The 15905-nt window shown below is 38.6% G+C and overlaps 1 protein-coding gene across 1 annotated transcript in view; it reads right to left on the minus strand.

Annotated features, from left to right (window-relative positions):
- LOC134479372 (uncharacterized) overlaps window positions 1–15905 on the minus strand; it is a 221594-nt gene that overhangs the window by 2836 nt on the left and 202853 nt on the right. The window contains exon 5 of the mRNA XM_087554992.1: window positions 5326–5405. Coding sequence (XP_087411118.1) covers window positions 5331–5405 — 75 coding nt within the window. The 3' untranslated portion in view covers window positions 5326–5330. The remainder of the gene's footprint in view (window positions 1–5325; window positions 5406–15905) is intronic.

Genomic DNA, 15905 nt, shown 5'->3' on the forward strand with positions numbered 1-15905 from the left:
AGATAATTATACTACATCCACAAGTTCCTTATCCTAAATCAGTCTTGCATCTTCTACATGACTTCAAAAAGTCTGGAATATTCTGGATTTTCACTAAATATTTATTATATGGTTATCAAATTCAAATTTTGACAGTAAATGTTAATCTAGACCATATAGCCTTTCTGATATCATTAACATCAAATTAAGCAATCAAAAAAAAATCACATAACCTGTTGAGATGAGGCAATGCCCTACTCTGAGTCACTCCATATTATATAATCACAGTGTTTTTTCAGGCTGTATCTTGCCCCAGGAGACTCATTTTAACAAGCAGCTTTGACTTCATTTTGAGAGAGAATAATGACTAGAGAAGCTGGATGGACCCCAAAGAAGCACATTCTGTCAGGCACCAACCAAACAAAAGACAGATAAATGACTTATCCTTGGAAATAGAAAGGAAGCTACACCACAAATGTAATGATGTTATTGAGACTCTAGGGTCACATGGGAATTTTAAAATCTCTCTGTCCCTCTCCCTCCTGTCTTCCTTCCCTCTCTCTTCCTTACTTCTTAGACCCCTTGAACTATCTACCACCTTAAAGTAAATATATCTATAAACTTATATGTACCAATATGGTTTACAGATTTGTGAAGGGGTGAGAAATGAAAGTCATAGCTGGCTCAGTTTCCACCAGGTACACCTGCAAAGGAATCTCACTAAAGTATGGAAGTGCAGAATAGGAGAATAGCTAAGAAAGAACAAGAGCTAGGTATGTGACCTCTTAGACAGCCCAAGACCAAGAAATGAAGATGATATTGAATGCTTAGTCCTAAGTCTGTCTGAGGATAGAGTTCAGTGGAAATCAACATGGTTGCCTGCACAGCAATGGACATGGAATAGTACTAGCCATTACATACCAGTATGATTAATATCAACTTCTAAAGTCCTCCGAAAACAAAGAAATTTTGATGAAGATTGAAAAACAATGGGCCAAAAAAGTCGGAGTGCAGTGACCGAAGCCATATACTGCTTGGCAATGGTAAATACCACCCAGGACTTCAGAAGATTAGCAGCTGGGACATGGCAATGTGGGGCTATCAAGAACTTTCAAGACATGGAGCTTTGGCAGTAAAGAATATGTGAGTCCTGGGGAGGTTGAAGGAGTCTGAAGTAGTGAACATATATGCATCTTTATAATTTGGCTACAGAGAATATTGAGAAGTATGGGCCTGGGAATCAGAAAGTGCTGCAGCTTTTATATATTGACAAGCTGATAAGGGGCTAGTGAAGAAGAAACGTCCAAGGATCTCAAAGAAGTAGTGAAGTGGATGAGTGTGGAGACAGTAATCACGACTAACAGGGCTTGAGTTCTGCATATGGGTTTTCCTTTTGTTTATTTCAATCTCTCAGTATCTTCCGAATACCTTCAATTCACTTGTGCTATGAGCCAGTGCTAAATTCTTTTAAACACATAGATGATTCTTCCCAGGCTGTCATCTTGTATGGTCCCTTCAGATACACAAGTCACTGTTTTTGCAATGTCAAGTAACCCACGTTCCCAAATCAAGGGGTTTGGCAGATGGTAGTTACCTAGTTCCAGAGCATGGCACCTGCCTAAAGCCCTCCCTCCTGCTCTTCTTGCCAGATCTTTTATTTAAAGCTGTTTCACTTGCTGTATATCTTATAAAGTGCTTTCAGAATAAAGCACTCTCTTGTTAATTCCCTCTTCACATAGTTCAGGATTTATCCCACCCACTCCCAATAAACTGGCATGATTTATGGCATGTAGTCAACTTTTTCCCATTATAGACATCAAATGCTGGCTCTGAAGGCTTTCCAATCCTTGTTAAAGCCAAGCCCCTCTCTGTTCCCAATTATTTCACAAAATACCTTAGAATGGAGAAGTAACCCAATTTTATCTCTAACAGTTCCAGGCTTCCCCTTTAAAATGCTCTATTCACAAAATAGAGTACAACTGTTTCATTTGTTTGCTTGCTTGAGCCAGGATTTTGTGTAGTTCAGGTTGGCCATAAGCCTGCTATAATGCCTGAGAATAATCTTGATCTGATTCTCCTCCCTGTTCTCCAGAGTGTTGGAATCGCAGACACGTAATTCACATTCAATTTTGTGCTACATTGGGACCTGCTAACAAGACACTCTACCAAATAAACTAAAACCACAGACCTTGTTTTACCTTTATTTTGAATATGTATCTCATATTGAGTTGGAATGGAGTTTTCTGTGTATCTTTTCACATACAAGTCATAACACTTCCATCAGAAAATGCATTCCAAATAACATCAGAGACTCACTTCTCCTAACAATTAGAATTTAGGTGTAGTTAGTGACTCAAGGCAAGAAGGAATACTCAATAACTTTTAATTTCCTTCCTAAAGACTAGAAGAGCCAGAGGGATTTGGTGTGAGATTGTGTCTCCTGGTAAAATCAGAAGCAACACCTATGAATGCTCATCAACACGACTGATGAACAAATGAGAGATGAACAAGGATGACACCAATGGACAAAGAAAAGTTCATGAAGCCTCAACCCTATACAAAGAACTATAGGCAAGAAGGAAAACTGGGAGAGATGGTCTTCCCTAGAGAACAGCACACCAGTTGGTTGTTCAGTACCAAAAGGATAGCCCTGCAAATATTTGCAAATAGCATTAAATGTCTGAACAGGTTATATTTAGAAACATATATGTATATACATACAGGCATGCCATAACAATTAGTTAAAAAAGAAATCATGAATTTAAAAGAGGGTGGGGAAGGCTATAGTGGAGGGTTTGGAAGAAGGAAAGGGAAGGAAGACATTATTATATTTTAATATTTATAATAAAATATTAACAGGGAAACAAAAATATGTCCTAGATGTACCATAATTAATACAATTATGGAGAAATGTAGGATAAGTTTCTAGGTATTTACTGCAAGTCTCAACATTCATTCTTAATTACCTCCTGGTATTCCCGTCTTCCAAATTAGGATCATATTTCCATCAGACTAATAGGAAAACATGTCAGTAGAAGTAGAATTCCTGTACCAATTTACTATTGTAAGAAGTATTTTAGATAACAATAATCCTTTCTTCTTATGACAATAGAAATTAACAGCTTTCTCCAGACTAAAGTAGGGCCACTTCTGCTGTCCTATGATGAAGGAAAATAATGATTATTCTTATCTCACAACCATGAACTCATAATATTTCCTTAACAGAAATTTTTCTTATATCACAGTTTGTCAATGAATATAGACATCTGTATTCAAACTCTTTATAAACAATGTATTGTATGATGTAGCAAGATTCCTCGCTGTCTTCAGAAATCATAACCCCACATAAATAGCTCTACTTTATCTATCTATCTATCTATCTATCTATCTATCTATCTATCTATCTATCATCTATCCATCCATCCATCTATCCATCTATCAACTATCTATCAATCCAATCATCTATTTTACCTATCAACTGGGCAGGGGTCCTTGGGTGCCATTGGGCATGTGTGGAGGTCAGAAGACAGTTTTGCAAGTGTCTGTCCTCTCCTGCAGTGAAGGCTCCTGGAGTTGAATTTAGGTCATCAAGCTTGAGAGTAAGTTGTTTCACCTGTGGAGCCATCTAACCAATTCTAACTAGTTTTGGATGATACCTTTTAACATGAGAACATGCTATTGAGACAGAACACAATGTGACAAAGAATTTCAGGAGTAAAAATCTAGATCTAGGCTCCAACACTGCATCCAACTCTATAAAAAATCAGTTTCTTAATTTATGATAAAAAATACATTGTCTCTAAATTTTTAGAGACTTGCTTTTCTTGTCACAAGAGAATTTAACTTGTTCATAAATACCATAACTATTTACTAACACTTCCTTCATGAAAGAACTTCATCAAAATTAAAACAACATGCAGAAGTGTACTAATAACTTTTCCTATTTTTAAGTTATCTTTAATTGCAGCCACAGTCAGACTGTTTAATAGAAAGGGTGAATGGTGACAGTTCTGGTGTTTGGAAAACTGAATGTGTTCTGATGTCTTAATTTGCATAAGAATTATATACAGCTTCTTGTATCTGTCCCACTGCAGTGTCTTTCTTGAAGCACATAGGTGTGTTGACATTAAGAGCCACAAAATGTACAGAAAGACAAATACCGTCTCAGTCTACTCCAGTCACACAGCATTTCTTCCTGTGGTGAACATTTTCTGAAGAGTCATTAAAACACTATTTTCACTGCATAACTAATAGCATCGTGGGGTTAAAACCAATGAATAAATGACTACATGGAGATCATTTTCTCAGTGAAATTGTTTTCTTGTATTTATCTACAGCTTGTGAATTGTCTGGTATTTGTCTGACCCACCATCGTTTTTTAAAAATTAGGAAGAAGACAGCACATGCACACACTCGTACTCATTTATACATCACACAGAAGAAAACGGGACATGAAATAGAAAGACAAAGATGTGAAACTCAAACCTGGAGTTCTTGGAAGTAACATAGATAATTAACCTCATGCTTATCGTATCCCATCCTCACTGTGACATTACCATTCATTCATTCAAGTAGCTAGAATATTGTTTTTCTGGCAAAATACTAAGACCATTTAATGCCAGCCCCTGTGGTCAAGGGCTTCCTGACTTATAACAAAGTAGCTATGACCAGCACTGCATGGGAGCATTATAACAAAGGTATGTTCTGGAGTTCAACAGAAGCATCTGGGGTGAATGGCCTTCAGTTGTCCTTAAGAAGCTCCCTTCTCAACCTCCCTGGAGTGCTTAGTGTCCCCAAGAAGCAGATGTTATGCAGCTTTAGCCGCTGTAAATTCTATTTCCATATTGGGCACAGACACAGGGAGAAAGATTTACCCCCAGATCCTTCTTAAGGGGAAACTACAAGTCATATAGTAGGCCATGTCTCTTGTAAGGAGAAATCACAGGCACTACTCTCTCCCCAGCAAAAGAGCTAATAATGATGCTCAGTGTCTGCTCATGTCAGCATCCTAATCTATTTGTGATTCCCTTAATTTGATATACATCTTTATAAGTAAGCTCAATACTAAACTCTACTCAAATTTCTAACTGTGTTATTTTCTACTGACACTGTTCTTTTTTAAAGATTGATGTTTATTATTTTAAATCTTATATATGCATGTGTTCTTGTATATATGTTTGGGCAAGTAAATTCAGATGTTTGTGTATGCCAGTCTGAGTTATGAATGGGTTTCAACTACTCATTCTAGGAACTAGAAATCTGACTCTGCTTCTGTTCAAGAGCAACACAAGCTCTTAATGACTAATTCATCTTTCTATCCCCTCCTCTGAATTCCAAAACTATTACCTGATTTAGAGTAGGTTGGGAAATACCACAGGGCTGAAGAATAGTGTGGAAAACAGTCTCTGTGTTGGGAGGAACTGCATCTACAAAAAAATGTAGAGAATGTTGAGTATCAGATGTGCCTGGGCATCAAGAGACACAGAAAAGCAATAGAACAAGTAGCCAAAGAAGAGGATAGAAATGCTAGTCAAGGAGATCGAGTCTTCTTATGAGCATGACATTATGATTGCCTGAAGTGTTTCCTCGGGCAGTCCCAAATTATCACAACAGTAAGATATGGGAGTCAGAGAAGAAGTGAAATTGGAGATAAGAAGAGTCTCAATTTATAGTCTCAATGCTGCCAAAAGTTAATAAGCATCTGGACTAAAGTTGTTATAGATAGATGGATAACACTGAAAGCAGGTCATAGAGAGGTATGTATTTGATAGCTCTGTGACCAAGTATTGGAATAAACCTGATTATGTTTGACAACATCAGTTGGGGGAGGGGTTATATGAACTGACTTGCTTGTGCTTCCAGGTAAATCCATACATACTTAGCATTTTATTGTTGTAATAAAACACCACAATCAATGGCAGCTTGGTGAAGAAAATATTCATTTCAACTCCTATGTCCCAATCACAGCTTATCATGAAAGGGAATTTGGGCAAGAACTTAATCAGAAACCTGAGGCAGAAATTGAAACAGGGGCCAGAAAGGAAAGTGGTTGACTGACTTGCTCCCCACATCTTTCTCAGTTTGCTTTATTATACCATACAGGACCACCTGCCCGCGGGTGGCACAACGCAATGTGCTTGGTGCTTCTATATCAATCATCCATTAAGTAAATGGCCTACAGGTTTACCTAGAAGCTAAAATGAGGGGGGTTTTTCTCAACTAAGGTTCCCTCTTCTTGAATGACACCAGCTGTGTCAAGTTGACAAAAAGCTAACTATCATATGCCTGAAGATATTTTATCCTTCTTTTCCAAACACAGCAATTAGAGTACAAAGAATAACATGTGTGTCACCCAGGTAATAACATAGGGTAGAAAAATTATAGAAGGAGCTTTTATAAAAACAAATGTATAAACTCAGACTGGTATGTCTTATTCTTGGTAGTAAGATGTTCAAGTGATCAAGCATGATAAGAGGTTAAATATACTAGCCTGCAGGCAATTCAGGAAGAAAGTGGCTAGAGAGAAAACATTGTCAACACATTTTTCATAACTGAATATTTGAAAGAGTATGCATCTCTGGGGAAATTATGCAAAAGAAATAGTTAGAGGTTATAGACTAAAGCAGTGCCAATATTTGAAGACTGGGAAAAGAGAGATAAGAACAATAGAGGCCACATGCCCGTCATGTCCTCAATCTCCTATCTTCACGATCACCAGAAGCCATTATATATATCTTACTCCCTATTGATATCAATGATTTCATTCTAGGAATGAAAAATGTCATTTGTCTGTATCATATGGTGGGACTCTCTGTTTCTTTAATCAATATGTATTTTTGCTATTATCTGTCTTTGCTCTGCCACCACTCAATATCAATATATCTCCAAACATATAAAGACCATATATATATATATATATATATATATATATATATATATATATGTATATATATATGTATAATATATTCTTATTTTACATTTCATGGTTTCTAGAGTAGTGCTGTGGCCATGGTGGCTATTTTGTAAATGATATGCATTCCCTGGTTTGGTGTTCATGGGACTGCATGCTACATATGTTTATGAGTGCATTCTTTATGCTCTAGAGACTAAAACAGTTCCTTTAATATTAGTGCCTTCATTTCTCTCAGATGATCAATGTCATGTAGGAGCACCTTCTCCTTGAGAAAGTATTGTGGCTTCTGTATCTTTTCTGGCCTATTCCTAATCATACTCTTCTGGCCACAATCCCACCCTTGCAAAGTCATCATTTTTTTGTGAATTGATGTCAGCTTTCATCTAAAAGCAATGTACTAACGCTGCAAGGGGCATCGCTACTATGAATTTAGATACTTCAGAACACATTTCAAAAAAGATAGGTTTGTTATTTACTTAAACTCTTCCATAACCTAACTACTTCTAGGATTTTGAACTAAAATCTATCAAAATGTTACCATGTTAGGAGAAGACATTTCCCATCTTAAAACTCAACACAATAATTTTCCACATTTCTTTACCTGACCTTGGACAAAAATTAGGAATAAAGTGCAGTTCACATAAAGCGTACACTAAAAAAGCATGGGCCATCACATATGTTTGGTATAAATGAACCATCCACTTGTACCAACTTTAAATCCTATGGGTCTAATGTATTCAAGTTCAAATTGATGTTGGCTTTCACATAATGTTCTTGCATCTTGATAATACACCACTGTTTATGGATTGTTAAAATGGTATGTGTAAGTGATGATATTAATAAAATAGTGATTTGTGCTCTAAGTGATATCCCACTGATAGACAAATGTTACTTCTTAGCATCTTGACATTATTTGCTTATTGCAAAAATTGTTTGATAAAATAATCGTATAAAGTTATCTTTTTCATATTAGTCTAAGAAAATAATTGTAACTGTATAAATAGATATAAATGTCTAGAACTAATATAGTTTGTTTTAAATGTCACTTTTCACTAATTAGCTTTCCAACTGAGGAACTAAACTTCTTCTTAACTCCTCTTTACCTTTTAGGGAATAAATGTAACACTTAAGTACTGTACATGGCTTTGTCTACTTTAAATTGCTGCATGGGTGTGGAATTATCAAAAGCTCTAAGTGCTAGGAAGTAGGTTTGAATTTTATTTTTATTACTTTACCAGCTCTAGCTATTAAATCATGATTTTCTCACCTGTAAACTGGGGACCTTAATAACATATAAATTATAACCTTTGGAGATTCAATTAGCTATTAAGTGTAAAGCTAAAGTGTTCCTAACTGGAAAACTCCTGTATAAATGTAATTTACCAGCATCATTCCAGGTCTACAAAGAGCTCAATAATTCAATGAGGGAGAATTGAGGGAAGTTAAGTTTGGAAGCTCAACACGACTTCCCAGCTATGAAAGCTTGAATCATTTACTTCTTATGTAACTTCCAAAAAGTCTCAGGTGTTGAAGTGACTTTCACCAAAGATGGAGAAAGGTGCAAAATAGTATCACTTCAAAGCCATCATTCCTGCAAAAAGAGAAGAAAATGACATGAAAACACTTACAAAATCATAACGTTTTATGAGTTAGGAAAAAAGTCAAAGTCACTGGGCCAACAAATGAAATGAATCTCAGGCAGTGACAGCCCCCAAAGGGAGCAGGACACAGAAGCTGATTCAACTTTGGCAGACCTGGAGAAGTTCCAATAGTAGGACATTAAAAACCAAAGTGACCATTTGGAACAAATGAGAAGCATTCACAATTTAGAGCACACAAATGTCAGAAAAGGCAGGAAGGAGAGTGCACCTCCAGAGAACAGAGGTATGTGTGAAAAGACCAGTAATTCTTAGATACAAGGCTGAAATCCTACCAGCTTCCCTAATACCCTTCTCTCATACCAAGAAACATCCTTTCCTTGCCTGGGAAGGTGGTACAGCAAGCCCTAGGAAACTTGTATCCACACACAGAGAAGGCCCAATTTCCCTCCGTCCATAGGTCTGCGGCAGCAATCAAGGAAGATTTTCTAAAGAAATGTTCAACATCCTTAGTCATCAGGGAAATGCAAATTAAAACAACCCAGAGATTCCACCTCACACCAGTCAGAATGGCTAAGATTAAAAAAAAACTCAGATGACAGCAAATGCTGGCAAGGATGTGGAGAAAGAGGAACACTCCTCCATTGTTGGGATTACAAGCTGGAACAACCACTCTGGAAATTAGTCTGGAGGTTCCTCAGAAAATTTGGCATTGTGCTACCTGAGGACCCAGGTATACCACTCATGGGCACATACCCAAAGATGCTCCAACAAACAAAAAAGACACATGCTCCACTAGGGTCATAGCAGCCTTATTTATAATAGCCAGAAGCCGGAAAGAACCTAGATGCCCTTCAACAGAAGAATGGATACAGAAAATGTAGTGCATTTACACAATGAAGTACTACTCCGCTGTTAAAAACTGTGACTACATTAAATACTTAAACAAATGGATGGAACTAGAAAATATTATCCTGAGTGAGGTAACCGAATCACAAAAGAACACACATGGCATGCACTCACTGATAAGTGGATATTAGCCAAAGAGCTCGAATTATCCAAGATACAATTCACAGTCCACATGAAGCTCAAGAAGGACGACCAAAATGTGGATGCTTCAGTCCTTCTTAGAAGGTGGAACAAAAATATTAATAGAGAGGAAATACCAAGACAAAGTTTGGAACAGAGGCTGAAGGAAAGGCCATCCGGAGACTGCCCCACCTGGGGATCCAGCCTATATACATACAGCCACCAAACACAGATACTATTGCTGATGCCATGAAGTGCATACTGACAGGAGCCTGATATAGCTGACTCCTGAGAGGTTCTGCCAGAGCATGATAAATACAGAGGGGAATGCTAGCAGTCAAACATTGAATTGAGAACAGGGTCCCCACTGGAGGAGTTAGAGAAAGGATTAAAGGAGCTGAAGAGGTTTGCAACCCCATAAGAACAACGATACCAACCAGAGCTCCCAGGAACTAAACCATCATCCGAAGAGTACACATGGACAGACCCATGGCTCGGGCTGCATATATAGCAGAGGGTGGCTTTGTGGGCAACAACAGGAGGAGAAGCCATTGGTCCTGCCAAGGCTGGACTCTCCCCACCCTGCACACAGTGTAAGGGAATATCAGGGCAGGTACCCGGGAAGGGGTGGGTGGATGGGTTGGGGAACACCCTCATAGAAGAAGGGGGAGGGGAAGGGGATAGGGGGTTTATGGAGGGAAAACCAGAACAAAAAGATAACATTTGAAATATAAATTTTAAAACCTCAATAAAAAAATGCTGCAGAGAGAGGCAGAGGAGTGGTCGAAGAGAGGGGGGAGGGGAGGGGGTGTCTTTTCTACCTTGTGGGTTCTTTTTTATTCCACCCTTCTTCACTACTTTTCTTCCACTCTTTTAACACCCTGATACTAGATAAGAGACAAAAGGTTAGAGACAAAAGTAGTAGGTCTGAAAAGGGCAATGTTATCATTAGACTGATTAAAGGTATCGAATTCCTTTGAGAAAGTTTGATCTTCACCATCAGAATATCTAATTTCTTCTTGTTATTTCCTCTTTGCACACTCCTTAACAAACAAGAAACAGGGGCCAGCAGCAACCAACAACCAACTAATATACAACCCCAAATGCCTCTCAGAGCCCTAGCATTTACATTCACTTTGAAAAGCCCCCATAATTCTAAATGTCACACAATTGTAGAAACTATCTACAGCTGGCAAAATCACATCCCTGCTAAAGCACGAGGCAAATCGTAACCAGTTGTTGTGGACAATCTGGAGCAGCCCTATTTCTGTGTTTTTAAAGCAACCAACCAGAACTGTCAACACACACACACACACACACACACACACACACACACACACACACTATTCTGGGTGTCTGGAGTATGGAAGAGTACATAAAAGGTTACATATTTAGCTTAGGTTATAAAAGGTAATTACATGGAAAGTCTAAGCTATCATAAGGTTGGTTACACTGCTTTCATAAAGGATAGTTAAATTTAAACAGGCTGAATATACAGTAGGGAAACTGACTTGAGTACGTAGTTTTAAATGGTCTCAAAGCATATTGTTATCTTTGTTACAAGGTCTGGTCAAAGCTCAGTTTCTGAAGGGTTTTTCAGAAAAGTCTATTCTCACCACAAAAAAAGAGGAGATATTTTTATTACTGACACAAATTTATTGCCAGAACTGGACACATAATTACATGTATAATTCTTGCTACTATGAACTCAGGGTTACTAGAAAGTTAACAAGTGCCAAGAGATTGTTACAAGTAGTGACAATTTCTTGAGGTCCTGATGTATACCAGGAACTGCAAGGTTTAATATTCTTACAAAGAATATTATTATTTAATAATAAAATACATGATAGAGTAGACATTGTCAGCCTGATTTTAGAGAAAGAATTTGGGGTTGGAGATATGAGGACATAGTTGCCAATCACCTGTACCTTTAACCTAATACTTTTTTACTTTATAACATTGCTTGGTTAATGCATTTGAAGTTCTTAATTCACATTAATAATTTATAACTACATAATGAAGTATACTTTAAAGAGCTCATAGTACCCTAGACTAGTAGTCATTGATATACACAGCCTCCTAAACTGTGTCTTTGTATTCCTCCTCCTTAGTCTCCTCCAACCAAGTGGACTACTGTTTACATTTTGAGATCTTCATATCATAGGTGTCCCTCACTTCTCAGTGCAGGAAACTCCATCTTGATATGAGGCACACTGCTTTTCAAGTGTAAGTCTCCATGCATATGGCCCTGGACCACACAGTATTTCTAATTGGTCATACCCTTACCTTCTAACTCAGAGAGCTTTCAGTCCCGAAGGGCTGTTGACACCTTTGGTGATTACCTCCCCTTTCCTTGGCTAGGTATGGCTACTAGCCTAGAGCCTTCATCAACCTCAAACAATATTCTTTTCCAGAAAGATTGTTGCAGCTTTACAACAGTCATATTATAGACACAACTTTATCTGCTTCCAGAACTAACTTAACTGAGTGCAGATCCTATCTGTGGCCAAATATTCCCTTATATAACTGATCTTTTCCCTCATAAAAGCCTCATAAAGTTGGTTCCCAGACTGTAGAGAGGAAGGCAGTGATACCTGGAAGGCCATCATAGCAGTACACTAATTATTTAATAGAGGAAAGGAGTATGCAGCTGAGGATTTTACAAAAGGAGCAAAACTTGTTTATCCTCCGAAAAACTACATATGCATTTTATTTAACTCGATAGAATTTAGATTACTAGCTGAAACCCTTTGGTAATCTGCTTCCCCAAGATACCAAATGTTCTACCACATATTGTTTATCAAAGATTCTGTCTTTCACTTTATCCAATTTTATTCTACAATTTTCTTGAGGAAACATACAATTAAAATTGGTGGGCTGTTCAAGAGAGGTTAATCACCCCAGACCCTGTGAGAGAGAGACCCAACCGCCTGGTCAGGTGGGCACTCCTGAGGCTGCAGAGCGGGAGAGACCACCAACACTGCTCACCCCTGCCCACATCCCTGGCCCAAGAGGAAACTGTATAAAGCCTCTGGGCTCCCGTGGGGGAGGGCCCAGGAGCGGCAGGACCCCTGCCTGAGACACCGCCGGAACCTGAGGGAAACAGACCGGATAAACAGTTCTCTGCACCCAAATCCCGTGGGAGGGAGAGCTGACCCTTCAGAGAAGCAGACAAGCCTGGGAAACCAGAAGAGACTGCTCTCTGCACACACAACTCGGACGCCAGAGGAAAAAGCCAAAGACCATCTGGAACCCTGGTGCACTGAAGCTCCCGGAAACGGCGGCACAGGGCTTCCTGGTTACTGCCAATGCAGAGAGCCCGTGGGCAGCACCCCACGAGCGAACTTGAGCCCCGGGACCACAGGTAAGACCAACTTTTCTGCTGCAAGAAAGCTGCCTGGTGAACTCAAGACACAGGCCCACAGGAACAGCTGAAGACCTGTAGAGAGGAAAAACTACACGCCTTAAAGCAAAACACTCTGTCCCCATAACTGACTGAAAGAGAGGAAAACAGGTCTACAGCACTCCTGACACACAGGCTTATAGGACAGTCTAGCCACTGTCAGAAATAGCAGAACAAAGTAACACTAGAGATAATCTGATGGCGAGAGGCAAGCGCAGGAACCCAAGCAACAGAAACCAAGACTACATGGCACCATCGGAGCACAATTCTCCCATCAAAACAAACATGGAATATCCAAACACACCAGAAAAGCAAGATCTAGTTTCAAAATCATTTTTGATCATGATGCTGGAGGGCTTCAAGAAAGACGTGAAGAACTCCCTTAGAGAACAAGTAGAAGCCTACAGAGAGGAATCGCAAAAATGCCTGAAAGAATAGCAAAAATCCCTGAAAGAATTCCAGGAAAACATAAATAAACAAGTAGAAGCCCATAGAGAGGAGACACAAATATCCCTGAAAGAAATCCAGGAAAACATAAATAAACAAGTAGAAGCCCATAGAGAGGAGACACAAAAATCCCTGAAAGAATTCCAGGAAAACACAATCAAACAGTTGAAGGAATTAAAAATGGAAATAGAAGCAATCAAGAAAGAACACATGGAAACAACCCTGGATATAGAAAACCAAAAGAAGAGACAAGGAGCTGTAGATACAAGCTTCACCAACAGAATACAAGAGATGGAAGAGAGAATCTCAGGAGCAGAAGATTCCATAGAAATCATTGACTCAACTGTCAAAGATAATGTAAAGCAGAAAAAGCTACTGGTCCAAAACATACAGGAAATGCAGGACTCAATGAGAAGACCAAACCTAAGGATAATAGGTATAGAAGAGAGTGAAGACTCCCAGCTCAAAGGACCAGTAAATATCTTCAACAAAATCATAGAAGAAAACTTCCCTAACCTAAAAAAAGAGATACCCATAGACATACAAGAAGCCTACAGAACTCCAAATAGATTGGACCAGAAAAGAAACACCTCCCGTCACATAATAGTCAAAACACCAAACGCACAAAATAAAGAAAGAATATTAAAAGCAGTAAGGGAAAAAGGTCAAGTAACATATAAAGGGAGACCTATCAGAATCACACCAGACTTCTCGCCAGAAACTATGAAGGCCAGAAGATCCTGGACAGATGTCATACAGACCCTAAGAGAACACAAATGCCAGCCCAGGTTACTGTATCCAGCAAGACTCTCAATTAACATTGATGGAGAAACCAAGATATTCCATGACAAAACCAAATTTACACAATATCTTTCTACAAATCCAGCACTACAAAGGATAATAAATGGTAAAGCCCAACATAAGGAGGCAAGCTATACCCTAGAAGAAGCAAGAAACTAATCGTCTTGGCAACAAAACAAAGAGAATGAAAGCACACAAACATAACCTCACATCCAAATATGAATATAACGGGAAGCAATAATCACTATTCCTTAATATCTCTCAATATCAATGGCCTCAACTCCCCAATAAAAAGACATAGATTAACAAACTGGATACGCAACGAGGACCCTGCATTCTGCTGCCTACAGGAAACACACCTCAGACACAAAGACAGACACTACCTCAGAGTGAAAGGCTGGAAAACAACTTTCCAAGCAAATGGTCAGAAGAAGCAAGCTGGAGTAGCCATTATAATATCAAATAAAATCAATTTCCAACTAAAAGTCATCAAAAAAGATAAGGAAGGACACTTCATATTCATCAAAGGAAAAATCCACCAAGATGAACTCTCAATCCTAAATATCTATGCCCCAAATACAAGAGCACCTACATACATAAAAGAAACCTTAATAAAGCTCAAAACACATATGGCACCTCACCACAATAATAGTAGGAGATTTCAACACCCCACTCTCATCAATGGACAGATCATGGAAACAGAAATTAAACAGACGTAGACAGACTAAGAGAAGTCATGAGGCAAATGGACTTAACAGATATTTATAGAACATTCTATCCTAAAGCAAAAGGATATACCTTCTTCTCAGCTCCTCATGGTACTTTCTCCAAAATTGACCATATAATTGGTCAAAAAACGGGCCTCAACAGGTAGAGAATGATAGAAATAATCCCATGCGTCCTATCAGACCACCACGGCCTAAAGGTGGTCTTCAATAACAATAAGGGAAGAATGCCCACATATACGTGGAAATTGAACAATGCTCTACAACAAGGAAGAAATAAAGAAAGAAATTAAAGACTTTTTAGAATTTAATGAAAATGAAGGTACAACATACCCAAACTTATGGGACACAATGAAAGCTGTGCTAAGAGGAAAACTCATAGCGCTGAGTGCCTGCAGAAAGAAACAGGAGAGAGCATATCTCAGCAGCTTGACAGCACACCTAAAAGCTCTAGAACAAAAAGAAGCAAATACACCTAGGAGGAGTAGAAGGGAGAAAACAATCAAACTCAGAGCTGAAATCAACCAAGTAGAAACAAAAAGGACCATAGAAAGAATCAACAGAACCAAAAGTTGGTTCTTTGAGAAAATCAACGAGATAGATGAATCCTTAGCCGGACTAACCAGAGGACACAGAGAGTGTGTCCAAATTAACAAAATCAGAAATGAAAAGGGAGACATAACTACAGATTCAGAGGAAATTCAAAAGATCATCAGATCTTACTATAAAAACCTATATTCAACAAAACTTGAAAATCTTCAGGAAATGGACAATTTCGTAGACAGATACCAGGTATCGAAGTTAAATCAGGAACAGATAAACCAGTTAAACAACCCCATAACTCCTAAGGAAATAGAAGCAGTCATTAAAGGTCTCCCAACCAAAAAGAGCCCAGGTCCAGACAGGTTTAGTGCAGAATTCTATCAAACCTTCATAGAAGACCTCATACCAATATTATCCAAACTATTCCACAAAATTGAAACAGATGGAGCCCTACCGAATTCCTTCTA

Source organism: Rattus norvegicus, chromosome 6 (assembly GCF_021556685.1).
Source record: "Rattus norvegicus strain SHRSP/BbbUtx chromosome 6, alternate assembly SHRSP_T2T, whole genome shotgun sequence".
Taxonomy (NCBI): Eukaryota; Metazoa; Chordata; class Mammalia; order Rodentia; family Muridae; genus Rattus; species Rattus norvegicus.